At 41.5% G+C, this 27659-nt stretch overlaps 4 protein-coding genes across 5 annotated transcripts; 2 read left to right on the plus strand and 2 right to left on the minus strand.

Moving 5' to 3' along the window:
- The first annotated feature begins 409 nt into the window (after nt 1-409).
- On the plus strand, nt 410-5836 carry spaca6 (sperm acrosome associated 6). Its single transcript, XM_030369459.1, has 9 exons — nt 410-818; nt 984-1070; nt 1341-1412; nt 1669-1692; nt 2266-2343; nt 3022-3125; nt 3477-3633; nt 4086-4266; nt 5265-5836. Exons 1-9 carry the CDS (start codon nt 575-577, stop codon nt 5317-5319), a joined length of 1002 nt encoding a protein of 333 aa, XP_030225319.1. The 5' UTR covers nt 410-574; the 3' UTR covers nt 5320-5836.
- A 3752-nt stretch (nt 5837-9588) lies between these two features.
- has1 (hyaluronan synthase 1) lies at nt 9589-13799 on the minus strand. The gene is made up of 5 exons (XM_030371091.1): nt 13713-13799; nt 12683-13354; nt 11801-12026; nt 11548-11680; nt 9589-11107 (listed from the first exon to the last, which is right to left on the minus strand). The coding sequence occupies exons 2-5, from the start codon at nt 13340-13342 to the stop codon at nt 10432-10434; spliced, it is 1695 nt and encodes a 564-aa protein (XP_030226951.1). The 5' UTR covers nt 13343-13354; nt 13713-13799; the 3' UTR covers nt 9589-10431.
- Nucleotides 13800-16061: 2262 nt separating this feature from the next.
- On the minus strand, nt 16062-17866 carry LOC115554380 (trypsin-3). 2 transcript variants are annotated; one of them, XM_030371087.1, is made up of 5 exons: nt 17751-17866; nt 17399-17552; nt 16973-17235; nt 16476-16612; nt 16062-16352 (listed from the first exon to the last, which is right to left on the minus strand). In XM_030371087.1, the coding sequence occupies exons 1-5, from the start codon at nt 17803-17805 to the stop codon at nt 16203-16205; spliced, it is 759 nt and encodes a 252-aa protein (XP_030226947.1). In that variant the 5' UTR covers nt 17806-17866; the 3' UTR covers nt 16062-16202. The 2 variants fall into 2 exon arrangements, with proteins under 2 accessions (XP_030226947.1, XP_030226948.1); XM_030371088.1 differs by having other exon boundaries at nt 17766-17857.
- A 6686-nt stretch (nt 17867-24552) lies between these two features.
- On the plus strand, nt 24553-26616 carry fpr1 (formyl peptide receptor 1). The gene is made up of 2 exons (XM_030371084.1): nt 24553-24641; nt 25372-26616. Exon 2 carries the CDS (start codon nt 25383-25385, stop codon nt 26511-26513), a length of 1131 nt encoding a protein of 376 aa, XP_030226944.1. The 5' UTR covers nt 24553-24641; nt 25372-25382; the 3' UTR covers nt 26514-26616.
- Nucleotides 26617-27659: the final 1043 nt, after the last annotated feature.

Raw genomic sequence — 27659 nt, forward strand, 5'->3', positions numbered from 1 at the left:
CCTTTTCTCTTGCGCTCCATGTCATCCTCGTCTCCCGCCCCTCTCCCCCCTAGAGGAGAGGAGAGGCTGGCTTCAGCCTCTACATCGCTCAGACTTCCCACTTGATCCCTACACACCAGCATTTAACTCTCTCCTCTACGGCTTTGACTCCCCCCCAACCTCCCCCCCCCCCCCCCCCCCCCCCCCCCATCCCAGCCCTCTATCCCCCCCCCCACCCCATCCCAGCCTCCCCCCCCCCCCCCCCCCCCCTCTCTGAGCGCTGCAGTAAAACTGGTGCAGGGAGGCTCAGGAAACAGGGAGACAATGGGAGCAAATGGGGGGGGGGGGGGGGGGGGGAGCCTTGTCAAAATTCTAGTGTTGTGATGCACGGATGTTGTCCCTAACAAACACAAATCTGATCTATCAAGCTAGGAATGTTCCACTACATTCGGAATATCGGTGACATCATTCATCTGTGACATCACATATATGTGACTGCCCGCGTGCCAATCCGTACGGGTCAGTGGGTGCGAATTAAACCCTCAGTCGAGTCGAGTTCCTGCCCCCGTTTTCACACGTCGCTCGAGTGTCTGCGATGCGGCCGGGCCTGGTTCACGTGTGTGCGATGTGGGTCCGTGTCCTGGTGGTCCTGCACGTCGGCCTACTGGGGGCCCCCGCGCTGGGCTGCTACCAGTGCCTGGTGGAAGTGAGCACCAGCCTGCGGCTCTGCTGGGGCCACTGGCTCACTCAGCACAAAATCAGGAACTTGGACTCCTGCTTTAGGACCCTCGATCGTGTGTTCAATTACAACCAGAAAGTCATCGAGGCCGGCAGAGTGGGTGAGGACGGAAATTAGTGGGTTTTAAAACTTTTCTTCAATACTGTTTTATGCCTTGTGTCTTACCATGACTAACTGTGATTAGGTGTGTGCCTATGTGCGTGTACATGCACTTTGTGTACAACCACATGCTAGAGTTAGCACGGTGTGTGTGTGTCTCACGTAGGGGAAGGCTACAGCGCACAGCTGAAGACTATTCTGGAAGAACAGATCCTGCCCATGGTGGAGGAATTTGACCGCAAGCTGAATGATGGTTGGTCTCTCCCTGCAGTCAAACAAGGCAAACAGTCCAGGAATTAAAACATCCCTAAAACTGAATGTCTCTCTCTCTCTCTCTCTCTCTCTCTCTCTCTCTCTCTCTCTCTCTCTCTCTCTCTCTCTCTCTCTCTCTCTCTCTCTCTCTCTCTCTCTCTCCCTCTCTCTCTCTCTCTCTCTCTCTTTCTCTCTCTCTCTCTCTCTCTCTCTCTCTCTCTCTCTCTCTCTCTCTCTCTCTCTCTCTCTCTCTCTCTCTCTCTCTCTCCAGACACTGTGTATGAGGAACGGTTGCAGAGAGCAGCAGACAGGTTTATTGCGGATGCCTCCAAACTGCCGAGGGGTGAGCTTCCCCCCCATCCCCCTTCCTCTTCGATGACGTAATGCATAAAGCACAGATGTTAACTAGTTAGCCGCTACATACTGTTGGCTCTGCACTGCCACAGTGAATGAACACCTGATCACATTACGACCACTACTGTTGTTAACTCACAGGAGCGGAACATCCCTCTCATCTTCGTCGTCTAATCCAACATGAAATATTTAATACCCTGATGCCCTGACACTTCAGCTAATGTCTTGTTTTCTCTGTTTTGCAGTGTCTGGATGCTTCCCCCCATGTGGTTCGTAGATGTTTTGTTCCTAACAGAGTTTTGATGTTATTTTCACATTGCTGGCATGTTACCATACGACATATACATACATATTTATATAACATGTTAAATATATACATATATGTAGGCAAGGCAAGGCAAGGCAACTTTATTTATATAGCACTTTTCATACAGAAGGCAGACTCAAAGTGCTTCACATATAAACATTGTCATGCAATAAATTAAAATAATAGATAAGTAAAAGAAATGTAGGACATGTTATCTGTCATTCCTCCTGGTTCAGTATTGACCCGTGTAGCACACAGTTGATCCATTTTGGTCTTGATGATTTAAACATGAGTTAGAAAGACTCTGAGGCTCTGGTCAGCACCAACCCTCCATCCCAGGAACAGGACGTCCTGCCTCCTGAAACACCTCACTTGTGTTTTGCGACAGTGGGCACCGGAGAGTAAATAGAATAAATAAATTCAAGGATACATTCTGCTCTAGATTCCTTTGGAAAAAAATAATAAATACTGGTCATTGTAATATGCCATTCAAGACCCATTCATTCATGGAGATTTGAATTCATTTGACTAATAGGTTTTCAAGCATCGGGTGCGGTTTACAACTGTGTCACCTGTCAGTACGATTCGTGTGACCTCCCCCTGGACTGTCCAGGTGAGCAGGGGGTAATGGCAACTGTAGCAGAAGCAAGTCTCGCACATACTCATCTACAGCGGTGTTGTATAATAACATGTTCACAAACGCGAGACAAGAATCATCTGTGCTTTGTTATAGCAGCAAGTTAGGATTTCTAAACGACTCCAAGGATAAGGGGTGTTGCTGTACATCATACACTGAGCTTCCAAGGATCGCTACTGCTCTTTTAATCCTTGCCTGCTGTGTGTAGGCGTAAGGTGACAGTTCACTCCCACACTCTGTGCCCTGTATGCCCCATAAACACAGTTTAACTCAGAAAGCACAACACAGTCTACAGATCCACAATTTAACTCAGGAGCTTAAAACAACTTTAGAGCTCAACACGGTTTCACTCTAAGGCTCAAAACTGTTTAACTCTGGAACTCGACAGAACTGTAGAGAGCCAAGCACATGAACTTCAGAGCTCGACACAGTTCAACTGTCGAGCAAAACACTGCAGAGCGCAACACAGTTCCCTCCACTCCTAAGAGACTGAGCTTAATTTGTATTAAGTGTTTGTGTGTTTGTGTGTGTGTGTGTGTGTGTGTGTGTGTGTGTGTGTGTGTGTGTGTGTGTGTGTGTGTGTGTGTGTGTGTGTGTGTGTGTGTGTGTGTGTCTGTGTCTGTGTCTGTGTCTGTGTGTGTGTTTAATTTCAAGTGGAAACGCTGAACGTCATGGAGTTCAGTGGCACGCGTATGTTGTGCAATGTGCCGTTTCCATTGCCTGACAACACTGAGGTGATCTGGAGGTATGCATCACAGGTAAGCCTGGAACACCTGACCCTAACCTTGACCTCAACCCCAACCTTGACTATAACCCTGAACGTAACACTGACCTCGACCTCAACCCTTACCGTAACCCTAACCTGACCCTAACCCTAACCCTGATCCTAACCCTTACCCTAACACTAACCCTAACACTAACCCTGACCCTAACACTAACACTAAACCTGACCCTAATATTAACCCTAACCCAGACCCTATTACTAATATTACCCTAACGCTGACCCTAACCGTAACCTTGCCCCTGACACGTTTCCACCACTCTAACACTACCGGGAATATAGACGCATTGTAGCAACTCAAGGCCTGCTCTGCCCCCCTACTGTGCAGGTGGAGACCCGGAAGGTGGATCAGTTTGAGGAGGTGACGGCGGGCGAGGACAGGCTCTACTCCATCCCCATGGCCCGGCGGTGGCACCAGGGCACGTACCAGTGTGAGCTGTACGCCGCGCAGCGCTCCGTGGTCAGGCTCTACTACTACCTGACAGGTCAGCACCACCAGCGCTCAACACACACCAGAGGGTCGGCCCAAAGCCACCACACACACACGCAAGCACGCACGCACGCACGCACGCACGCACGCACGCACGCACGCACGCACGCACGCACACACACACACGCATGCACACACACATACACATAAAGTCATAAACACACGGATGCAAACCCACCAACAGAAGCACACTTAACAGGCTCTGTTTCTGCTAATCCCACCCACACACACAAACGCCCTTTTACTTTGCAAGATCATCTATCTTGTCCTTCAGTTGTTCCCAACACTTTTCACCTTATCTCTCTCTCTCTCTCTCTCTCTCTCTCTCTCTCTCTCTCTCTCTCTCTCTCTCTCTCTCTCTCTCTCTCTCTCTCTCTCTCTCTCTCTCTCTCTCTCTCTCTCTCTCTCTCCCTCTCTCTCTCTCTCACACCCCCGTCCCCCCTCCAGTGACCCCCCAGCTTGAGGTGGGCCACACAGAGCTGCAGGAGATCTTTGACCTGTCGGTGCTCCCAGGAGGGCGGATGACCCCGGGGCCTGATGGATCACCCCACTCCCTCCTCCTGCCACCTCCTGCCCTCCTCACCACCTGTCTGGCAGCCATTCTGCTCCTGCTGTTCCTGTCCCTGGGGTAACACTACCTTATCCCTAATGCTACTGCTTCTATATCCCTGACGCCATAGCTACTATATCCCAAATGCTACAGCTGCTATATAACTAACACTGAAGCTTCTATATCCTAGGTAACACTACAGCAACTATATCCTAGGTAACGCTACAGCAACTATATCCTAGGTAGCACTACAGCAACTATATCCTAGGTAGCACTACAGCAACTATATCCTAGGTAACACTACAGCAACTATATCCTCGGTAACACTACAGCTACAATATCCCTAATGCTACAGCTACTATATCCCTAATGCTACTGCTACTATATCCTAGGTAACACTACAGCTACTATATCCCTAATGCTACTGCTACTATATCCTAGGTAACACTACAGCTACTATATCCCTAATGCTACAACTACTATATCCTAGGTAACGCTACAGCTACTATATCCCTAATGCTACAACTACTATATCCTAGGTAACACTACAGCTACTATATCCCTAATGCTACAACTACTATATCCTAGGTAACGCTACAGCTACTATATCCCTAATGCTACAGCTACTATATCCCTAATGCTACTGCTTCTATATCCTAGGTAACACTACAGCAACTATATCCCTAATGCTACAACTACTATATCCCTAACGCTACAGCTACTATATCCCTAATGCTACAACTACTATATCCCTAATGCCACAACTACTATATCATAGGTTACGGTAGGTACTAACCTAAGGTACTATAGCTTGGGTATCGCTGCTACAATAGCCTTGGTAACACTACAGCTACTACAGCTCTGCAAATCCGGAAATGCAAGACTTTGTCTGCCTTTTGAGTTCAAAAGCTATTATCGATGTGTAAAAAATGTTGCAATCTCAACTATATCCTCTCATCTCGAATGAATTTAACACATGACGACTAATTTTTTAATATTCTTAAAATAAATAGAGAAAGGATGCATGGGATTATGAAACTGTACATATCTCTCTGCACTCTTTGTGGTTAACGCAGGCTTTTGTACTGGTGCACAGCTCCATTAAGCATGCATGAGGGAGACGAAGCCTGAGGAAACAGAAGTCCAAGATGCCATGGCAGAGAGTTTTATGTGTGCAATAAATCTGTTATGCCCTCTGTGACGTCATCCATTTCAAACAGCCTGTAATTGTCGCTTTCTGCCACTAGATGGCATGGCGAACAAAGTTCCTCTCAACCATTCAGTGTTGTACTTTCTGTCAGTCCCATCCAAGGTTATTCACTCATTCAACAATATGATGACAAATCGATCACAATGTAGGCCCTCTCTGTTGTTTCTAATGTTTGTGTTAGTGACCTCACTAGCCAATAAACCCTTCGGGCTATACAAACTCTAGTCTCTCACTTTGACCACTTGCAATATAATAGATCTAGATCTAAATATTTTACAAAATCTTTACCAAATATGTAGGCTATTGTAATGTGTGCACTCAGATTGTGTGCACCTAGACACATATTTCTACATTATTGTTCAGTGTGTTTAAATATAAACGTTACTTTATTACTCAATGCAATCAATGGTTGTAAATAGATTTATTTCTGATATTGTGTCAACGGATATTATCTTTCTAAAAATAACGTCCAGCCTGAATGTTAGAAAGCGGTAATAAAAGGGCGAACTCATGTACATGCTCTCCATGATCCCCTGGATCTGTGAGGGAATGTCTTGAACGTACATTCTCAGTTGTTGCCCACAGTGAACTCTAGACACTCTAACCTAGAAGGAGTAATGCCATCTGCACCGGGTGATAAAGACTTGTGAGGGTGAAAGGGTGTTGCATGTCTTATAAAGCCCTCGTACATCATCTAAATATAAACTGGCATGAGTCACCACATTTAAAAGCTTGAAAACGTTTTTCTCTCTCAGTGGTTTGTTTGGTTGCCTAGGAAACAGATGATGCAGGAGAGGAAGCCCGAACCAGAAGCGACATTTGTGCGCCGAACTGCGTGTGTTGGTAGGCGGGAGCCATGCCAGGCTACAGCAGAGACACAGTGATTCATAATAAATACTCCAGCTTCCCCAGGGTCATAGTGCATACCTTTTTTCAAGTAAAGAACATGCGTCAAAGGAATACCGTTTTTAGTGTGAAAAGGTTTTAGTTAGTTTGTTGGTTAATCAGGAGGTTGGTTGGTTAGTCAGTTAGTTACAGTAGTTTAATTGTTGGTTAACCAGTAGGTTCATTGGTTTGTCAGTTAGTTAGTTCGTTTTTGGTTTTCCAGTAGGTTTGTTGGTTAGTCAGTTGGATAGTTTGATTGTTGGTTAATCAGTAGGTAAATGGGCTAGTCAGTTAATCAATCAGTTAGTTAGTGTGTGAGTTTGATGGTGAGACAGTTAGTTAGTTACTTTGTTTGGAAGGAATCATGTTCAACAGTGATCCATGTTTAAGACCATCTCAGCCGACTTCATAGTTTCATCAAACACTTCAGGTGACGAAGTGTCATCACACACACAAGCAGAACCACAGATAAATAAACCTCATCTTGATGGGACAGCCATGCTGTGAGCCTTCTCCCTGACCGGCAACACAGGTTAAACAGCTATTGTCACACGGAGCGTTCACCATATCACATAACAGTGATAATATATATGTATGTATATATACATATATATATATACATATACCTATCTATATATATATAATCTATCTATATATACAAATTTATATGTGTGTGTATGTTAAACCGCTATGGTCATGCATAGCATTCACCATATCACAGAGATCTAGTCCAAACCAGACCACAGTGATCCTTTCCATTGTATTTGTATTTGATTGTTATTGGACATTGTGCCTAAAACAACTCCATTAGTGTAATCCCCCCCCAAAAAAAACACCTATAAAAACTAATAATGAAATGCACCACATCAATTTCCATATCTTTGGTCTTTGATATTTTGGTTCCTGGTCTTGTTTTTGTTTGCTTGTGTCTAAGTGACCAGAGTGAGACGTTTGAATATTGAATGAGATTGTGTCTCAAAGGGAGATGACGATAAAGATTAGAAGATAGAGCAGGCTGGTTGGCTGATTTGTGTCATCATTATATGGCACTATTTGAATCTAAAATGTGATAAAGTTGGAGTTACTGGGATTTTATCTTAGTCATATCTTATCCAGTAAAATGCTAATTATTTGTAAATTAGAGACAGCTGTGACTGAAGAAATGCAGTCATTACTCCTGCGGCGGTCTACTTTCCATATTCAACATTCTCCAGGGTTGCTCTTACTTTCAACAAAAGTTAAAGGAGACATTGAATATGGAATATCCTCTCTAGGATCTGGCCGTGAATAACCAGCCAAGGGCGAAGCATAGGAGGTGCAACATGTGTGCCCTGAAGGCTGATCCTCGGGTGTGTGGAACTGGAACCAGACAGGGTGGGGAGCGCGAGACAATCTCAACCAGATGTAGAGTAGGGGAAGTGATTCTTGGCTTTGTCACTCTAGTTACCAAACTAACATTTGTTCCATCACATCACAAACGTTTCACTATTCATTCAAACAAACTTTCCAGAAAAGCAAAAAGAAAAGGGTTGGCGCAAAGGACAATTTCCATTTCTTATCAATGAGACGTGACTAGGTGGAAAACAATTACATTTGAACAGCGAAACACAGAGTTGAAAGTAGCTGCATGGTGGAAAGTGTCTTGTACACTTTTATCTTGCAGGTGATATGCATAGCTAAATTATTATCTATGGGGATCTATAGATAGTTAGGGTTATCCATTCTTTTAATATCTATAACGATTGATAGTTATGTATCAAATATACACATAAGATAAAAGCATGTTATCAGTCTGACAAATCGGGTGAGTAACGTTGATGCTGCTCTTTACACTAACCAGACATGTGAAATAGTCTGCTTACGTACCGCAGAGTAGGTCAGACCGGATTGAGAAAGATCTTACTCATTCCCATTGTGCGTTTCAGTCATTCCTGAGGTCAGTCTTTTGGCTTGTGGCTCCGGGACCCCATGTTGTTGGGAAACCGGGGATGGGATGGGTTTGACTGAAGACAATGTGCTGTTTTCCTCTTTTGCTATTCTTTTGCTATTCATGTTGTACTACTCATTAATATTAACTATAATTAAATTGAATTGTTTTTATATAGCCCTTAATCACAGGTACAGTCTCAAAGGGCATTCCAGGGATAATCAGGAGTACAATCTGTGCCATAATTAACATACATACATCTACCTTCAACATGTTTAGAGTTCTGTTAGAGTTGGTTGAACTATCATCATTAAGTTCTCACCAAAACACAAATAGAATCTGAATCAAAATAATAAGTAATATGAATATATAATAAATAAATACGTTTTTAACACATAATCTAACGTAACAGGCCCTTTATGTTTCATATTTCAATCAACGAATGCATTCTTTGTGAGAAATTAATAGGAAGAATATATTTATTTGGCATATTTCATAACAATAGACAAATAGATAGAAAAAGGTATATTTTTCTATGCTTATAATTGCTTGATAATCTAAATGAACCTCCAAGAAAAATTCCATACATAATTGGAACTGTAGATTAGTAGAATCTGGAAACCCCTTTAAAAATATCCCTACAAATTTCCAATGTTTCTAAAAAGTTGGTAGTCAAACAGCTCTCTGGAAACCATATGCTGTTTTCTCACATTGAAATAAAACAATGTTAGCTAATCATTCTCAAGCAACCACTTTTCTGTCCACCGAGTTCCCTGAAAACAAAACAAAGTGACATCAAGAAGTTGTCAACAAGTTCAAAGATTTCCTTAATTTGTATTTTTGGAGTTGTAGTCTTGAATTATTTTGTTTTATTTTATGTTCATCAAAACCCTGCTTATAATAATCCATCTGTTCGTTAGGTTCCATCAGAACAGTAATAACTAATTATCCCTCTGCTCGTTAGGTTCCATCAGTACACCATTAACGAAGAACACATCTGATAGACCACTAAAGGCTTCATCAGTACACTCAGTACACAAGTAATTAAAAAATTTTATTCCTCAGTACTTCTCCCTCTGAGGATCTCTTGCTGAGGTTATAACATCCAGACCCTCCCAGCAGATAAAAAAACCCCACCTCCAAGTAGATAAAGCACAGGACCCACCCACCATTACTGTATTTACTTGCTTACAATCAAAAGTACAAATCACACTATCAAGATGCCATCTTAGATTATTCAGATTATTATCAATCTTTAAGATATAAGTTAACTGCTCTTTTTCATCTCAATGTCAGATGTGCTGCACCCATCCCAATGCATGTCCAGGCGTGTCAAGGTTGTTTTATATGACCATTGGGTTTGAGTGATCCTTTAAGCAGAGCACGTATATGGACATGAACATGGATCTCGCTGATTGGGCAAAAATGTATGAAAAATACAGGTCTGTTTATTTAAGAAAATGTATCTGTTTAATTTAAATATCTTTCTGTCCAGAACACATTCACATTGTAATACAATCCCAAGATAACATGATGTGTACTTCATAGAAAACAAATAAACATTTTGACAATTCATGTTTTTTCAGTAACTATATACAATTATTTAAGATGCCTCTTCAGGGGTTAAAGTGTTCTTTATTAACTTGTTTTTGCGATAGCTACAGGCTATTTCTCTATGTGCCTTTTGTAGTATCGTAAAAGTCATTTGACCTGCATGCCTTCAAGTGCATATCTATTGCTTTCCAAAGTGCCGTCGCTCTGCATAGGGATAGTTGTACAGCAAAGTCCAATTCTTCATTGTAGCATCCTTAAAAATCAATCCCAATTTCAACTAAAAATCCTGAACACATCCTAACATCCCACTTCTTTCCAAATAACTCCCCTTCCAATAACATGAAACACAGCACAATAAATAAATAAATGCATCGAAACCCAGAGGATATGTCATCTGTAATCCTGAGGTACATGGGCTACAAAGCCCTAAATACAGTGTAATTCATTTGCAACCCCATCCCCTTGTCAGGCAGTAACCATTTAGTTACATGACATTCAACATCTAGCATTCTATTCTACAGATGTCTTTCAGTAGAATTAATAACAATTTCAATACATTTTACTGGCGAACAAATGAATGAACATAAAGGAAATATATTAGGCATATTTGTTATTGTGATAATAATACGTTAAAAACATTCTCTGTTTTTTCCTTATCTTTAGTGGTTTAAACGTCTATCTTGTAAGACTTGCTGCGTCTCCTGCAAGCCCTGCGAAACCAAACCCAATAGAGAACCACCATGATGATCCAGTAGCATGTGTATGCTGCACAACCAAAGATAAGGAAGCCAGTTTCCATCTTCTTAGCAGGGGTCTGCCAGCTCATCTGGCTCTCCTTGTAGATGGTGTAAAACAGCCCACCTAACAAGATGGCCGCCCACACTGATAATGGGAGGAGGGGGATGTAGTTGCCCACCATCTTACGCCGGCCGGACGTTCCCCAGCTGCTTTTGTTCATAGTTAGAATGGCAAAGTACTTTGCGGGCAGCAGGCTGGTCATGTACAGGGCAGAGTAGAGAGACATGAAGACCATGGCCATGTCCCCACGAAGGATGCAGGCGTAGGACGCCTTCACCAGCCCAATCAGCTGGATACAGCAAAGGACCCAGAGGATGTCCCACAGGCTGCCTGTCCAGAACAGCTGGATGATGGTGGCGGTCACGAAGAAGGGGAAGACCCCGGAGACGATGGACTCGTAGGTCATCCAGAGGTGGTGCTTGTGCCACCACATGGCGTTAAAGAGCCACTCTCGGAAGTAGGACTTGGTCCAGCGAGTTTGTTGGTTGAGCCAGCGTAGGAACTGGGCTGGTGTTTCCGTGTAACACTTTGAGCGAGCCGTGTATCTGAAAGGAGTTAATGGATTGAACATGAGCTCTTTGGATATTTGTAAAAGGTTGAAGTAGTCGTTTTTATGTTTTGTTTTGCTTTACTATTACGCTATATTGTCTTCAGTGAAAATCAAATATATACAAAGAAATGCAATGTGCCGCTGCATGAAGCCTAGTTAGTAAAAATACTTATTATTTGCATAGTTAAACACTCACTTTGAAGCATAGTTATACACTCACTTAGAATACTGTAGTTACACACTCACTTAGTAGCATAGTTACACAATCAATTAGAATACTGTAGTTACACACTCAATTAGTAGCATAGTTACACACTCACTTGGTAGAATACTGTAGTTACAAACTAATTTAGTAGCATAGTTACACACTGATTTAGTAGTATAGTTACACACTCACTTAGTAGCACTGATTTAGTAGTATAGTTACACACTCACTTAGTAGCATAGCCCATGCTTAGCATGCGATTGGTCAAGTGTCTGTCATCCCCAAATGTGCAGTGAGTTCCGAGGAATGTCTGATTATACCAGGACTCCAGAAACTGTTGAAGGAGGTCATTCCGATACAGGCCTATAGAGAGAAAGGTTTCAGTAAAACATCAAACTTCAGAACACGTATTACGGCCTAGGGACAATATGTTTGCATGGCTAGGTATTTTTTAACACAAAACATTTGATAGTGTTTGCTTACCCAGCGGCCCACTGATGCAAGACACACAGTTGAAGAAGGACTGGCAGGACCTCTCGATGTTGAAAGCCATCCAGTAGCGAAGACTGCTCATGAAGCTGATGTAGGAGTCTTTGAGGTTGAGGATCATCACATCCCCCCCCACGGCACCATACTTGTGGTTGCTCTCCAGAACCTTGCATAGCTCCACCGTAGCCAACGAGTCCAGCTTAGTGTCTGAGTCACAAACCTATTTAGAAGTCGACATCAAACAGTTTGGGTGTCACATGGTTTCCTGAATTTTACCTTGTAGTTTAACTGTAGTCTATGTAATATTATAGTTAAAAATATATGTAGAAAACATGATTAACATTGTTATAACATACAGTTATACCTGTCCTTTAAAACAGGCTAATTATTAACACACAGTTATACCTGTACTATATAACATGATTATATTATTGTAACAAAGTAGTACCTATACTATATAACATGATTATTAATGTAATAAAGTTGGATTTATAACTATATTATATGATAACATCATTGTCACACAGTTATACCTGTACTATATAACAGAATTATATGAGAATATTTAACGCAGATTATAGTATTGTAACAGAGTTACACCTTTATTTTATAATATGATAATATAATTGTAATAAATGTTTTATATACATGATTATATTATAGCACAGATATACCTGTACTATGCAACATGACCATCTGATTCTTATGTTTGTAATACACCCGACTATGTTTAATAGTATCAAACCTGTATGTACCTGTATATTAAACACATGATTATATCATTAATACTAATATAACACACCTGTCCTGTATGTACCTGAATATGTAACACCTGACTCTATTCTTCTCATCATTAACAGCATTATTACAACTCACCTGTATGTAGTCCACAGAGTCTCCCAGGGCCTTGAAGGCGGTGTACATGACCTCCCTCTTGCCGCCCCAGCGCTGCATAATGCACACACACCTCCTGCTGCTGATCAACTCCTCCACCTGCTTCCTCCCGGGGTCCTCGTAGCACACCTGGTCCCCCGCGCCCCCCGCCGCCGTGGGGTCCCGGCTGTGGTAGTTGTTCTCCCACACGAAGCAGCCGGGGTCCTGGTCGGAGAACACCTCCCGGAACATGTCCATCATGTAGCGGTCGTCCTCCGAGTTGCCGTCCACCACCATGATGACCCGCAGCAGCTCGGGGGGGTACTGGAGCGCCCGGATGGACTGGAGGCACTCCCGGAGGTAGGCGGGGTCCTCCTGGTAGGCGGACACGGTGAAGCCGATGGTCTTGGTGTAGCTGCAGGGCTGGGTGCGCGCCTTCATCCTCCGGTGCTCGATGAAGGCGAAGAGGCTCTGGACCAGGACGTGGAGGCCGAGCAGCAGGCCGTAGAAGCCGAAGGAGATGATGCCGTAGGGAGAGGTGACGAGCTGGAACCCCTGCACGTAGGCCCAGATCATCACCCCCAGCACGGCCAGGGCGAAGAGGAAGGTGAGGCAGGCCCGCACCAGGGAGCCCAGTCCTCGGAGCAACGGCTTCAGTTCCATGGTCTTCTTCACCTTGAGGACGAGGAGATGTTAGGCTGCTCTGAGACTCTGAGCCTCACCGCACGGGTCGGGGTTTATTACAGTTTTACTGTCTCTCAGTCACTTAATGTGTTATCGAACCACAGCTCTGGAACAGATTCCTGTCATCCAGAATACCCAAGAGATGTGTATAAATTCATAAATAAGCATTTCTGCTTTATTTATAAGAATAAAAATGATAAACTTCTCTAGAAGTTTAACAAAACTCAAGCAAGACGTTAAAACAGTAAGAAATACAGGGGGAAATGTTTAGAAAATTTCTTTACCCTTTGTGTGGAAAAAATAAAGAAACAAAATATAAACAATTGGTTATTATGAATGTTGGGCATACCTGGCTTCAGTCAGTGTTGCATCCACTCGGTGTTTCTGTCGGCTCATGTGTGTGAGGATGTCTTGGCTTTATAGTAGCTGGAATACTCTCATGTGGGGCCCATTTAGTTTTTTCCTTTTTCCAAGCAGTCAATTACGCGCGCGCCCATTGACTCAGTTGTGCGTCAGGACAAAAGGCGGTGGTTTTAGTGATTGTAGACAAATCCGTGTTTCCCAGCCATATGTGCTGTTTTTCTTTTAAACTGTTGTACTACTTGCCAAAATGAAGGGCTGTGAACAAATAAATCGTTTGTTGTGGTTTGGCTGCTTTCAAGGATTCCGTTATTTCAAGCAAAGAGAATTTCCTACTGGGACATAAACTGATTTCCTACCTTTGCCTACTTTTATAATATTCATAATAAAAATAATAACAACAACATTAATGATGATAGCCTACAAAACATATGCAGGCATTGGGGAGACTAACATAATCTGACGCCTCAGAGATCCCCTGCGGTCAATTTATCGATCTTTTAGTCTTTTAGCGTTTTTAGGCTCTTTTGCTGCGCGTTTATGTGCATAAATTCGGTAAACTCTGCCCTCACAGTAGCGCTCCCTCCATATCTGTGTGACAACATTTGTTCATGTACTTATCACACAATTAACTTATTTGGTGACCATTGACTTTATGAAGACATTTCTTAAATGTTACGCTAAACTGCTTAATGTGTATGCATCTGAAGGCCAACGTCTTATTTGCTTGACCAAGGAATTACAATTTATAATACACCTTCGGCCTAATACTTTCATTTCTTTGAAGGTTTGCTTCGTAAACCATCCGTGATTTATTTTAGGATTCCGTCAAAAATCTAACACCTTATTCCTTTTTAGACTGGAAAAAGTGTAGGTAGGCCTACTCATTCTCAACAGACCAACACAATTTGTATGAACCATGATTATGTTTCTTGAAAAATATTATGATGATTACAATGACTTTATTGATGATTCGGCCGTGATTATTAGAAGTTCATATGCTACTTGTCTAATTGTTTATAGGCTAAGTGCTAATCAGTAAACGTCAACATTATGACAAATATGATAAGTAGCCTATAAAGCCTAGTAAAGCCTACGATTAATAATTTAGTAATCGGGATTTGTTTTTTGAACTCTTGTTAATAGCCCACTATTCACAAAACATACAATGCAATTATGTCTGATTTGTCATTGGTGTTATCCTATTCTGATTAATCATTAACAATTTGTTAATGCCTTGTAAATTAAAGTAATTATGAAGCCATCCTGAAACTGTATCTATTGGTTTGAGCAGGCTTTTGTGTCATATAATCAAGTTGACTAATCACAAACAAATAGGCTCAGACTTATCCAAAGTTGCAGCGGAAGAATAAACGAGACTAATAGGCTATATACTGTAGATTGTCGCCCTCTGCTGGTGGTTCTGGTTGTGCTGCCGAAAACTCGACTGTAGGATGTTATCATTTGAGTGACATTTCAAGCAAAATCCGCATGGCTTTCCTTTAAATGTCTAGTCTGAAATAATACTGTGTAGACCCATGTGCACTTAAAATGAATGTCACCGCGGCACACATTGTATTTATTGACCCACCTTCCACCAAAAAAATTAAGAACTCTACAGATAATTTGGATTAATATCACAGTTTTCATTTTGCATTAATGACGACAACGAAACGGGGGACTATTCGTGATTTCGCGCCGCACCCTTCAGCCACAAGACGAGCTGCCAGGGCTGACCAGCGTGCACCGCGTCAGGGACTCAAATAGAGGTCCCCGACTGACCGCTCGGCCTGCATCGTTCTGCATGGGTAGAATGATGTCATAGCCTGTGGTATATATAATAGATAAATAAGTGGAGACTGAAGGTCATGGATAACTACTATGTTCTAAGTACATTAGTACACGTGACCGGGTCAGGCTTTTTGATAGTCCGGTATTAGGCCTACTGCGGTAGGCCTATTCAGTAAACTAACTAAGTTGTTACCAGTTTAGGGATCGCAGTCGCAGTCAACGGCAGGTCAAACTGTTTCTTACCGCGATAATTATGGTAAATAAAAACATCACTTGTTTTTATGCCATTATACACTTTTTGTTAAAATGATGCTTTACGTAGGATAAAAAACGAATAAAAGAAATTCTCCGACGCTATTGGTAAACCAGAGGAGGGAGCCATTCTTCACTTTTATCAACATGGATCACATTGTTTTGCCGCTCTAGGGGCAGTGGTGGCCTACTGAGATGCGGTAATGAATTTCGCATTTTTGCTGTCAAATATTTACGGAAAAAGTAAAAAAGCATTTATGAATGAAATATTATGGAAAATAAATGTAATCAACACTTTCTTTCAAAGTTGAACCTAGATTTTAATTTAGATTCAGGAATGAAGTACAGTGATTTAATGAGAGCACCAAGCGGTTTGAATGCCCAGTTTTCTCCATGGACGTTGCCCATTCATGCGTCCACCACTGGGTCTTGCTGCTCAGCCCGACGCCATGGTCTCCTCAATCCAGGAGACGTAGTTGCAGACCTTGGTGTAAACTCCAGGCTTCTTCCTGAGAGCACAGCCATGCCCCCAAGACACCACGCCCTGGAGCTCTCCGTCACACACCATGGGACCCCCAGAGTCACCCTTGGGGAGGGGGGGGGGGGGGGGGAATCGAAATACGTCCTTATAGGAGACTGAGCCACTTGTTTTCAGTAGTAAAATATCAACTCAATAATGCTGTGTGTCTGTGTTTGGTTGATTTATTACCTGACAGGAGTCTTTGCCTCCTTCCAGGAAACCAGCACAGATCATGTTTTCTGTGATCTGAAAAGGATAGGCGTTGAAGCAGGCATCGTCACTCAGAAGAGGGGCTTCCAAGCACTGCAACTCGTGAGGATACCTTGCTGAACAGAAAAAATATGCTTTTATATTGAGAAAACAGAATATTGTGGTAATATGGTGATACATTGCAATGTATCACCATATTACCAGATTAAATTAGCAGACCCTTTGATTCAATGTGACTCAGTGAATTTGACAGTTATTACATAAAGAGAAGATAGGGTTTAGGTAGCATGATCAAGGGTTCCAGACATTGGGGTTTGAGCCCGGAACATATCTTTGGGCTGGAAGGCATGCCCCCTTACCACACAGACAGACATTCCTCATTCAGATGTTATTACTCAGATCTTTCTCACAGCCTGCCATCCTGTTAGACCCATGCATCAACACCACACAGAAACACATTGCAGGACATAACTCACAGCCCTCATTGCTGGGGCGAAGACTGCCCCACCCAGAGATGTGACACACCGTCCCATCAACGCCACAGGTCTTGGGGAGTGCGGCCGGGTGTACATAGCTGTTGAGGGTAGCCGGCTGGCTCAGCTTGATCAGCATGATATCGCTGTCCTGTGTGCGGGAGCTGTAGTCTGGGTGGCGGATGAACTGGGAAGACATGATGTACTGTTCCGTTCCTTCAGACTCCCAAATGTTGTGCTCTCCCAGGCGGATCTCAACATTCGACCTGAGTGGAGTTGAATAAACAACGTGTATTCATTTTGGAAACGTGAATACACGTTTCCAAAGGCCTTAATTTAGTTAATTGCAGTTATTCACAAGTGATGGATAGCAAACTATGGTAGCATGCAAACGTATTAGTGTTTAATATGCAAGGAGAAACATCCCACTTTGGTTTGCAGTGCGCAGCCGACAGCACCCACTCGCTGGACAACAGCGTCCCGCCGCACGAGTTGTAGCCGGACCAGAGAGACACTTGATAGGGCACAGAGTTCCTTGGGCACTCATATCCTCCGACTATCTTGTCATCATACTCAGAGGCAACTGTGTATGAAAAGGTAACACTGAGGTACGAAAAATTGCATCGTATTCAAGATTTTTTGAAGTTTAGATTCAGTCATTAAGTAGAAGTTAAGGCAAATGAGAGAATGCAATCAATATCAAATCAATCCAAATAATACATCAAAATGATTAAACAAGGCACCATTTCTGAACCAATATTTGATGTGTTTTAGTTCATACCAGTCGTTAGAATACCTGCCCCTCCGAACACCGCCATAAGAAGGAAAAGACTCATGTTTCCTGTCCGTCAGCAGTGTTAGTACTAGAATGCACTGTACTACTGTGTGTTAGGTCTGTATTTCTGATCCCCTTATCTACCCTCTCTCAAGGTCCTTTATCAAAAACATGTGTGGCCTTCCCCAGGACTCAATGTATTCAATGTAAACAAGGTACAACGATCTATTTAGGTTTCTAGGCTGCATAGGTTGTAAAGACAAACCCTTTCATAAATTATTTAGGTAGGTTAGGTTAGAGTCAACTTTATTGTCCCTGTTGGGAAATTTGTCTTGGGCACAGTGCATCATTGCTTTCATAGAAACATACTTCACAGAGGGTACAACAGAACAAAAACAAACAGACAAACCAACATTTTAACATCAAGCTTGATAGGCTGCAAGTTAAATTGCACTTTGCTGTATTGCATAGAAATGTAAACCATAGGGATAAAGTGCAAGTGTTTATATTGTATTTATATTGCAAATTGCCCTATTGCACTAGAACTTGTGGATAAAGTGCTAATTGCTAAAGTGCTTAGTGCTAAAGTGCTATGTGCTAAAGCACTTTCTCCCCAAAAAATATAGCCTCTACTGCAGTCTATTGCACAGGTTGTCGATATGTGTCTTCCAGCAGAGAAGATAATCTATATTATGGACCCCTAAATACCCCTAAATATGAGGATACCTAGGTGATTTCCTGATTTTTGATGACCACTGGCTCATTGTCAGTCACTTGCCTCGGGTCAAAAACCATCTCCTGGATTTTGGTGTCATTTAGAATAAGATAGTTGGTGTCACACCACTTTATAAATAGGTCTAACTCAACCTGGGGTCCATATCTTTGTGTAGAAGGCTCAGGAGCACAGTATCATCCTCAAATGTCATCATTTAATTGTTAGGGGACACAGTCCCTCAATCATTGGTGTACAATGTAAACAGTGTTGGTGATACAACAGAACCCTGTGGCACTCCTGTGTTGCAGTGTTTGCCTTCTGACAGTGTTCTGTTGACCTTCACTTACTGTTTTTCCATTAGTTAAAAATGAATAAAACCATCTGATCACGGTGCTGTTTACACACATGTCTTTAAGCTCTTGCATTATTGTTCAAGTATTATTGTCCAGGAAACTCCCATACTTCCGTATTTTTTAGGTTCACACCTAGTTCACTTGCGTTTGAGATGTTGCCGAAGCATAAGTCGTGTGGTGAAAGATTCTCTCTAATAAACTTTAAAATAAAAAAACTGAAACGCCTGAATTTCACAACGGCAATCTTGCAACAACAAAAAATCCCATGTACTACACAATTACCCTCATAGTTATAATAACCAACGATCTGTCAGGAAATATATATACGTATAGAAATATATATGCAATATAGATATATATATTTCCTGAAGAAGCAAAGTGCTGAAATACATTGTTACAAAAGCTGGAAGCTAAACTGTAATACTGTCAAAGCTGGAAGACAGTAGTAGTGGTACTAGCTGTAGTAGTAGTAGTAGTAGTAGTAGTAGTAGTACTGGACTGGTAGTAGTAGCTGAGGCAGTAGTAGTAGTTGCTGAAGTAGTAGTAGTAGTAGCCGCTGAAGTAGAAGTAGTTGTAGTCGCTGAAGTAATAGCACTAGCTGAGTGTGGTGCTAACTGCACAAATGATATTCCTTATGAATGGTATGGTATTGATTGATGTTTGTAGAGTTTGAGGGTATACACTATTTGAGAAATGTATACAGCCAGGTGTGTGTATGTATACATGACCTAGTTACCTGAGGTTGAAAAAAAATTATGATGCTCATATTCTTCCACTGAAATCCATCAGTTTCTTATTTGCTCTTTCATGATAAAATCAGAGAATTTGAATTGTATCGAGGTCTTTAGAAGGTTTAATAATTTTCTGCCAACACATTGTTTTTCAGGGACAATGTGTGTGTAGCTGAAAACTGTCATGCTGTGTCATGGTTACAAGCACTCAGATGTTCTGAGAGGCTTCCGACGTGAGCCAAGGTGTTTATCAGCACCAGACAGGCAAACATTTAAATAGAAGGTTAAGTTTAACCGAACCCTATGATTATGCACTTAGGGTTAAAATATAACGCATTCCCATCGCGCACAGGCAGGTCCTCAACTGCGTGTTAATGCATTACACATCCCTGGAAAACACTACACCAGAAAACATATCATGCATCACAAAATATGTGATGCTTCTTCTCTCTGTTTTATATCACAACACCAACAGATTAAATATTACATCGGCAACAGATTTGTTCCCTGTTCTCCATTTTACTTTCAGATGAATACGTTTGTTGTTCACATTTGGTACAGAGGAAACATATATCTGATAAGAGATACATAACATATACATAAGAGATGCATAAGAGATACATGAGAGATACATTAGATAAATATGAGATACATAAGAGATACATAAGATATACATGAGAGACACATAAAATACATAAGAGATGCATAAGATATGCATATGAGATACATAAGAGATACGTACGATACATAAGAAATGCATAAGAGATACATAAGAGATACATAAGATACATAATAATTGCATAAGAGACACATTAGATACATTAGATAGATAAGAGATGCATAAGATACGTAAGAGATGCATAAGACATACATATGAGATACATAAGATACATAAGCGATGCAAAATATAGAGATGAAATACATGTGAGATACATTAGAGATATGTAAGAGATACATAAGAGATACATAATATACATAAGAGATACATAAGATACATAAGAGATGCATAAGAGGTACATAAGATACATAAGAGATACTTAAGATACGTAAGAGATACACAAGAGCAACTTAAGGTAAATAAGAGATACAAAACACTTGACACAACTCAAGTTAACGAAGGCAGAAGAGCCCCTGAATGTTGAACTGGGTTAGTGGAGGGCCGTTACGGCGATTATGATTGGGATAATCTCTTTTTGTTTGATTGATGGTTGGAAGATAACATATGATGCATTTATTAATCCCAAACATTGAAACAATATGGGTGAGGTAGCAAAGGTATTCAAAACGGATCAAATGTAAGATATGAATATGCAAATACTTATTAGTCAAACACGTATTTGACGTTTAATACATATAAAACGTCATGTTAGGGTTAGGGTTAACCCTAGCATACGTATGCTAAAGCTTCCAAAAGAGATTTAAAAAATAAACAACATATTTCAGGGCAGCTGGAAGTGAGATCCAGTGGTCATTTCTTCAAGACCACGAGACAACCAGATGTTGTCGGTCTATGACATCAATGTATAAAATGAACATCTTTGATTATACTGACGCAGTCGAGGATTTTTCATCCACAGTACACAGCGAAGACAGTATAGATTACATACAATATCAATTCCTCGTTTATTTTACCAGCTGTGCCCCCTTCCCACCCGCTTCCTGTTCTCCACATCCATTTCCAGCACTTCTCAAAATATACAGGGGGATAGACAGAGAGGGCACTGTGTCATTGTGTGTGTGTGTGTGTGTGTGTGTGTGTGTGTGTGTGTGTGTGTGTGTGTGTGTGTGTGTGTGTGTGTGTGTGTGTGTGTGTGTGTGTGTGTGTGTGTGTGTGTGTGTGTGTGTGTGTGTGTGTGTGCATGAGCATTAGCATCTGGTGTGTGTGTGAGTGTGTGTGTGTGTGTGAAGGTTTGTGTGTGTGCGCGTGCATACAATGGTGAAGTGGTTGGAAGTAGGGACAAATATAAGGAAGTGGTTTGAGGTGAATGAGTGTATAGCATTTCCTTCGCGTGTGGTGTAATCCAGAGGAAACAAGAAAAGCCCCAGAGCGCTGGGGCAGAAGGGGGAAGCAGTTGGATACTTTCTTTACTCAAAAAATAAAATTCCTGACCCCTCAAGACACCTCTCCACACCCCTCCTTAACCCTGCATCCCCTATGACACAGGAGCCCCACTTCCAGTCGGCACCACAGCAAGATCAACAAACCTCAGAGGACATGAAACAAACACATGTGGTTCCGCAGCGCGTCAGCTCTTTCTCTTATTGACAATGTTCATTATTAACACACTTCTTTTATTTTGGGAATTGAAGAAAGATGTTGTGAATGCAACAAAAAAGTTTGAGCTCATGGTTTTCTTTTCACTTAAGAGCTTTAAAAATGACGGAGTAAATTACTATGTCCCTGTATACCATGTCATTACTTTTTCACTGCCCTAGATTTAGGCATACATTTTACTGAAGTCTTTTGGGCCCTTGCCCCACCCCACCAACAAATGTATTGAATAATAAAATACACCCCCAACTCTTTCAATCAAGAGCTTCCAACAAAACCAGCCACCCCTAAAAAACTTAAATTCCCCTTAACCACACCAGTTGCTCAACACACCTAAATTGGTATTTGTGCTGCACACACATAATTACATGTTTGGTTGGCATATCAAGAACTATGCCAAACCTTGGTCTGTAAAGGCTTCCCTCAAACTATAGCCTTGGGATAACTATTAATATCCATTCCAGACACAAGCAACACACTTTGATTGAACGTTTTGGTGAAAACATTTTTTCAAAGACAACATTTTATAAAACTGGGAACAGCAAGATCAAATTCTAACAAGAAAAATAGAGCAAAAGCAAACAGAATGCTAATTGTTTAGCTAGTCTTAAGACAGAACAAAGTCTGAAAGCCAGCTCAAACACACCACAGAAGGAGATGTTAGCTTCTTTTGTCATATGGTTCGATTCAAGTTTGCATAGCTGAGCTAAATCCATTCAACATTTTAATATTTCTGCACTCAGGAGGCAATGCAAGCAATCATACATCCTCCCACTCACATGGATAAGGGTGTTGTTGGATGAGAGGCTACAGATGTGCTACACACACATACTCTCTTCCCCCGTACTATCGTTTTTGTAAATCACACACTCAAATGTACACACAATCATGCAAACACACACAAACATGCATGCATGTACACACGCACACACTCACAAACACACACCCACGCAAGCAATCACCCACACGCACAAACACGCATGAATGCACACACTTACACACACACACACACACACACACACACACACACACACACACACACACACACACACACACACACACACACACACACTCTCTCTCTCACACACACACACACACACACACACACACACACACACACACACACACACACACACACACACACACACACACACACACAGACTTGCCTCCCCCTCACATCTGGCCTATTGGCAGGGTACAGGAGTCCCTGAGTGCATTGCATATTAGTTTTGGACCGACTTTAGGGAAGGGCAGATTCTAACAGTTTAGAGAGTGAGGACCTGATCAGGTTACGCTATTGTGTCTTGGTATGCAAGCACAAGATCCTATGGTCTGATTCTATGGTTATAAGAAATTTCGAGTACATTCATTTTTGGGGAAAGTCTCAAATGGTTTTGATGTTAGTCAACTTTGAATTGGGATTCCGTTTTGAGATGAATGATTCATGTCTCTGCGTACGGTCAGAGTCTTACAAGATATATCCGATACAATCTTGTCAGCTTTAACCAGATATTTCCACAGAGCACTTGGAGGCCCACTGCGGTCTTCTGCAGATGTAAGCAGATGTGTTATGAAGGAATGAGAAACACGTGGGAGGTACATGGATTCGATCGGTTGGGGTAGGGCTTCCTTTCCCTTCTCTCTACATCATGTCAGGTTGATGTTCAGTCCCTTGAGGAAACATCCCCCCACCTTCGTGACTAGTTCTTGATCATATTATATTCTCATGTTCTCTTACTATTGTGTTCACCAACCGTTCACATATTTCTGAAATCTTTCTAAAGCATCTCGGACATTCAAGCTTTAACACTGAATACATGCACTGGATTGGTTGTAAACCTGCCAGGGAAATTAGGGAAAGAACATTGATTCCAAAAAGCCATAGTCTGAGTGTTTATAGATAAATTTTTATTATTCCTAATAAAATAATGATATCCTGATTAGACAATGATTGCAGCGCAATAATATAGAAAATAATATTTTATTATCCAGTTGAATCCAATTACACTCTTTTGCATTTGCAAACATTTGCAAAGTTTTGTTTTTCTGAAATGTCTGTTTATTAAAAAACTATTCTCTGCAGGGCAAAAGAAATCAAAAATTCTGACTAGTGTTAGACAGATGTCACCGCTATAATAACTTGCATTAGTACTTCTGGAGGAAACCTGATTGCCTTTGTGTTCAGGTCTGCGTTAGAGACAACAGCTCAGTGGACAGTGTCAGCAAGGGAGTGGCCCTCCCTGTTGGCAGCCCTAAATTAGTGACAGATGTTGTGACTCTCACTTACTTTGAATTACAGTGGAGCCAGGGGATGTTAAAATGCGTATGGCCCAAGGTTGAGTCAAAACAGTCAACCCAAAACCATCTCGTACAACCTCAACACGGGCTCAAGCCACCCACAGGGGACCCGCTGGCTTCTAGGACACTACAGTTGTCCTCTAGTCTTTTCAGCCTGCATCTCCTTAATCCCTCGTTATTTTCATGGGTAACCTATAAACTGTTTTAAAAAAACGTATAAGTTAAGTATATCTAAGGTTTAGTTTATAGTAGTTTTTATATCTTCAAATTACTATTTTTCATAATGAATGCTTGATTCCTTAAGAATGGTATAGGCCTTAATGTGGCTCGTTTTGAAGATTTGGGGCTACAAATGAAATTATTTGTAATTGTTCGTATTATACATTGATGTAGGAGGTTAGTAACGCCCCGGCGAGAAGGGTTGACGTCACAAAGTTTCTAAGAGCAAGAAGAAGTCGGTGCCTCGCAGCATTCAGTTGGACTCAGACAGTTGTCCTGCTGGTCACTACTTCACACCAGAAACAATAGGTAAGTGAGACAACAACGATATACAGTGTGCATCATACAATAGTAACAGAAGGGTATCCGTCATCCGTCAAGGAAAATAGTTTGACAACTATTACAAATAGACAAAGCAAAGCATCGGCTATATTTTATGTTCATGGCAGCCGGTTTCTCCAGCCATATAATTAACATTTTTGTTTTGCTCGTTAGTCAATAATTGAATGTAAGTAAACGTAAATATATTTACTATAGATCTAGGCCTACTTGAAAAGTGTTTTCTAAAAATTCGCATGATCAAATTAAGATTTAGATCTAGGCTATAGAAAAAGACTATGATGTTGACTAATTGGCAAGTTTAACATTACATTTAAATGTACCTTTTCTCAAAAGATCCATTCTCAAATCTATATGCAGGCTTCTATTTAAACAAGACCTCAATGTAATATTTTATTTTGACTGAAAAATAACCCCCCGTTTCATAAAGATCTAACAGTAAAAATGTGTTTGTAGGCTAAAATCCGAATGTTTTCATATCGTAGGTATGTTTGTAAGAACCATAATTGTATTAATTAACAAAAGTGTCATCGTCCTGTAGCCTACATTTTTCGTCAATTGTCCCAACATTTCGCACGCTCCTTTGAAAGTTCTTGAACTTGAAGACCGTCACAGCCATCTGGTGGTCAATGTTAAAACATGACGAATGGATAAATTGACCAAATGAGAAATTATTATTTTTGTTTAATTTGCTATTCAGGTCTGAAGACAATGATGGACATCATAAGCACTACACCCTACTATCACAGCAATGTCACAGACCTGTCTGGGGGAAATGGTTCTTTTGAAGAAGAGTATGAAGACGAGGATGAACATGCTGAGCTCAGGCAATCCCTTAACATCATGTCGATTATTGTTTACTGCCTGGCCTTTGTTCTTGGGGTGCTGGGAAATGGAGTGGTCATCTGGGTCACTGGATTTAAAATGAAGAAAACGGTCAACACAATCTGGTTCCTAAACCTGGCTGTGGCTGACTTCCTCTTCACAGCATTTTTACCGCTGAGCGTGACTTACACAGCAATGGATTTCCACTGGCCGTTTGGCAAATTCATGTGCAAACTCAACAGCACTGTCGGCTTCCTCAACATGTTTGCCAGTGTATACATTCTGGTGGTGATCAGCATCGACCGATGCGTGTCTGTGGTGTGGCCCGTTTGGGCTCAGAACCACCGGAGCGTTCGCAAGGCTTCCTGCGTGAGCCTGGGCGTCTGGGTGCTGGCATTGTTCCTCAGCTCTCCGTACTTCATCTTCAGAGACACCGGAGCATCTTTCAACGATGAGGATATTATCAACTGCTTCAGTAACTTTGCTCTCTCAGATGATTACGAAACCCCTGCCGTGAACCAGCTCCGCCAGTTTCGCCACCAGGCGATGACCATCACTCGGTTCCTCCTCGGGTTCGTGGTTCCCTTCACCATTGTTGTGTCCTGCTATGCGGTCATAATCCATCGCCTTCGGAGGAACCGCTCCCTGGCAAGGTCAGGGCGACCTTTCAAAATAATAGCGGCTGTCATCACAGCATTCTTCCTGTGCTGGGCTCCATACCACATCATGGCTCTGATAGAGCTGGTTAACCACGTAGCTGCAGAGTTCAGTGAAACTTTGGACCATGTGACCACTATCGGGGTCCCAATCGCCACCAGTCTGGCATTCTTAAACAGCTGTCTGAACCCCTTGCTGTATGTGTTTATGGGCCAGGACTTTAAGGAGAAGATCCGCAGGTCCATCTTGAAGGTGCTAGAAAGTGCCTTCCAGGAAGAGCAGTCCCGATCCAACACATACACAAACTCAGGCTTCACGAGTCGCAGCAAAGATAGGTCCTTCTCTGATGCTGAAGTATAGGATGGTTGACATTTACAAACCATTTCAGATTATAATATCAAGACTTTGCTTCAGAAAAAAACCTGTAAGTAACTATAAATTATTAACATGAACCAGCCGCAGAGAAGATAAACAAATAGTGCTGTTATGAATAGATCATGCTGTTTATGTATCTATATGCCATATGAATTTTCATTTACCATACCAACATGTTTATACACACATGCATACACATACATACATTATGTATGTATGTATGTATGTATGCATGTATGCATGTATGTATGTATGTATGTATGTATGTATGTATGTATGTATGTATGTATGTATGTATGTATGTATGTATGTATGTATATATGTATGTATGTATGTATGTATTACATACATACATACATACATACATACATACATACATACATACATACATACATACATACATACATACATACATACATACATACATACATGCATGCAGAAGTATTTTGATATGCATACATTGGTTTACATACACCTATTGTGTTTGTTACTGTTATTGACAGAAACGTTATTCATTGTGTTATAAAGCTTTCACTATAATTGTTGATCTTTTTATGTTTTCCATTTTTTTGATGATTGTGAATATTTGCCCACATTTGTATTATTGTTGATTTTGTTGATTTTAGAAAAAATAGTGTATACATATGAATGTCATTGCATGCCATTCAGAACAGCCCCCTTACAGAATATATGTATATACTTCACATTTATTCTTTGAAAAATGTTTTATGTTTACTTTTGTTTAATTAGGTCCGTTTTAATCGTTGATCAGTAATAAATCATAAATATATTTCTGAAATATTTGTGTGTGTGTGTGTGTGTGTGTGTGTGTGTGTGTGTGTGTGTGTGTGTGTGTGTGTGTGTGTGTGTGTGTGTGTGTGTGTGTGTGTGTGTGTGTGTGTGTGTGTGTGTGTGTGTTTGTGATGGAAGAGTTGTTTATGTTGGGGGCTGGAATTATGGAAAGCCAACAGGGTCATACCTTCCCCACCATTTGGTATTTGAAAGCATTATTCCGGTAAAACACGTCTATAAACGATGCCAAGAAATGTTCAGTAGGCCTACATTAAATTGAACTGCTGTGTCTGTGGGACTGGCTAAAAGAAACCTAACTCTAGAAACGAAGTATTGGGA

The sequence above is a fragment of the Gadus morhua genome, chromosome 11 (genome assembly GCF_902167405.1).
Source record: "Gadus morhua chromosome 11, gadMor3.0, whole genome shotgun sequence".
In the NCBI taxonomy this organism is placed as follows: Eukaryota; Metazoa; Chordata; class Actinopteri; order Gadiformes; family Gadidae; genus Gadus; species Gadus morhua.

Excerpts from the sequence above, each read along its gene's own strand:
- LOC115554380 (XM_030371087.1), bottom strand. The coding sequence starts at position 17,805 with ATGAGTCTTTTCCTTCTTATGGCGGTGTTCGGAGGGGCAGGTATTCTA. Across the intron at positions 17,553-17,750 it reads GGCAGGTATTCTAACGACTG|TTGCCTCTGAGTATGATGAC; the intron begins GTATGAACTAAA and ends TTTCATACACAG. Across the intron at positions 16,353-16,475 it reads GAGGCAAAGACTCCTGTCAG|GGTGACTCTGGGGGTCCCAT; the intron begins GTAATAAATCAA and ends CCCCTCCCCAAG.
- fpr1 (XM_030371084.1), top strand. The coding sequence starts at position 25,383 with ATGATGGACATCATAAGCACTACACCCTACTATCACAGCAATGTCACA.
- has1 (XM_030371091.1), bottom strand. The coding sequence starts at position 13,342 with ATGGAACTGAAGCCGTTGCTCCGAGGACTGGGCTCCCTGGTGCGGGCC. Across the intron at positions 12,027-12,682 it reads ACTCTGTGGACTACATACAG|GTTTGTGACTCAGACACTAA; the intron begins GTGAGTTGTAAT and ends ACTTCTAAATAG. Across the intron at positions 11,108-11,547 it reads AGCATGGGCTATGCTACTAA|ATACACGGCTCGCTCAAAGT; the intron begins GTGAGTGTGTAA and ends AACTCCTTTCAG.
- spaca6 (XM_030369459.1), top strand. The coding sequence starts at position 575 with ATGCGGCCGGGCCTGGTTCACGTGTGTGCGATGTGGGTCCGTGTCCTG. Across the intron at positions 1,693-2,265 it reads TGGATGCTTCCCCCCATGTG|GTTTTCAAGCATCGGGTGCG; the intron begins GTTCGTAGATGT and ends TTTGACTAATAG. Across the intron at positions 3,126-3,476 it reads TCTGGAGGTATGCATCACAG|GTGGAGACCCGGAAGGTGGA; the intron begins GTAAGCCTGGAA and ends CCTACTGTGCAG.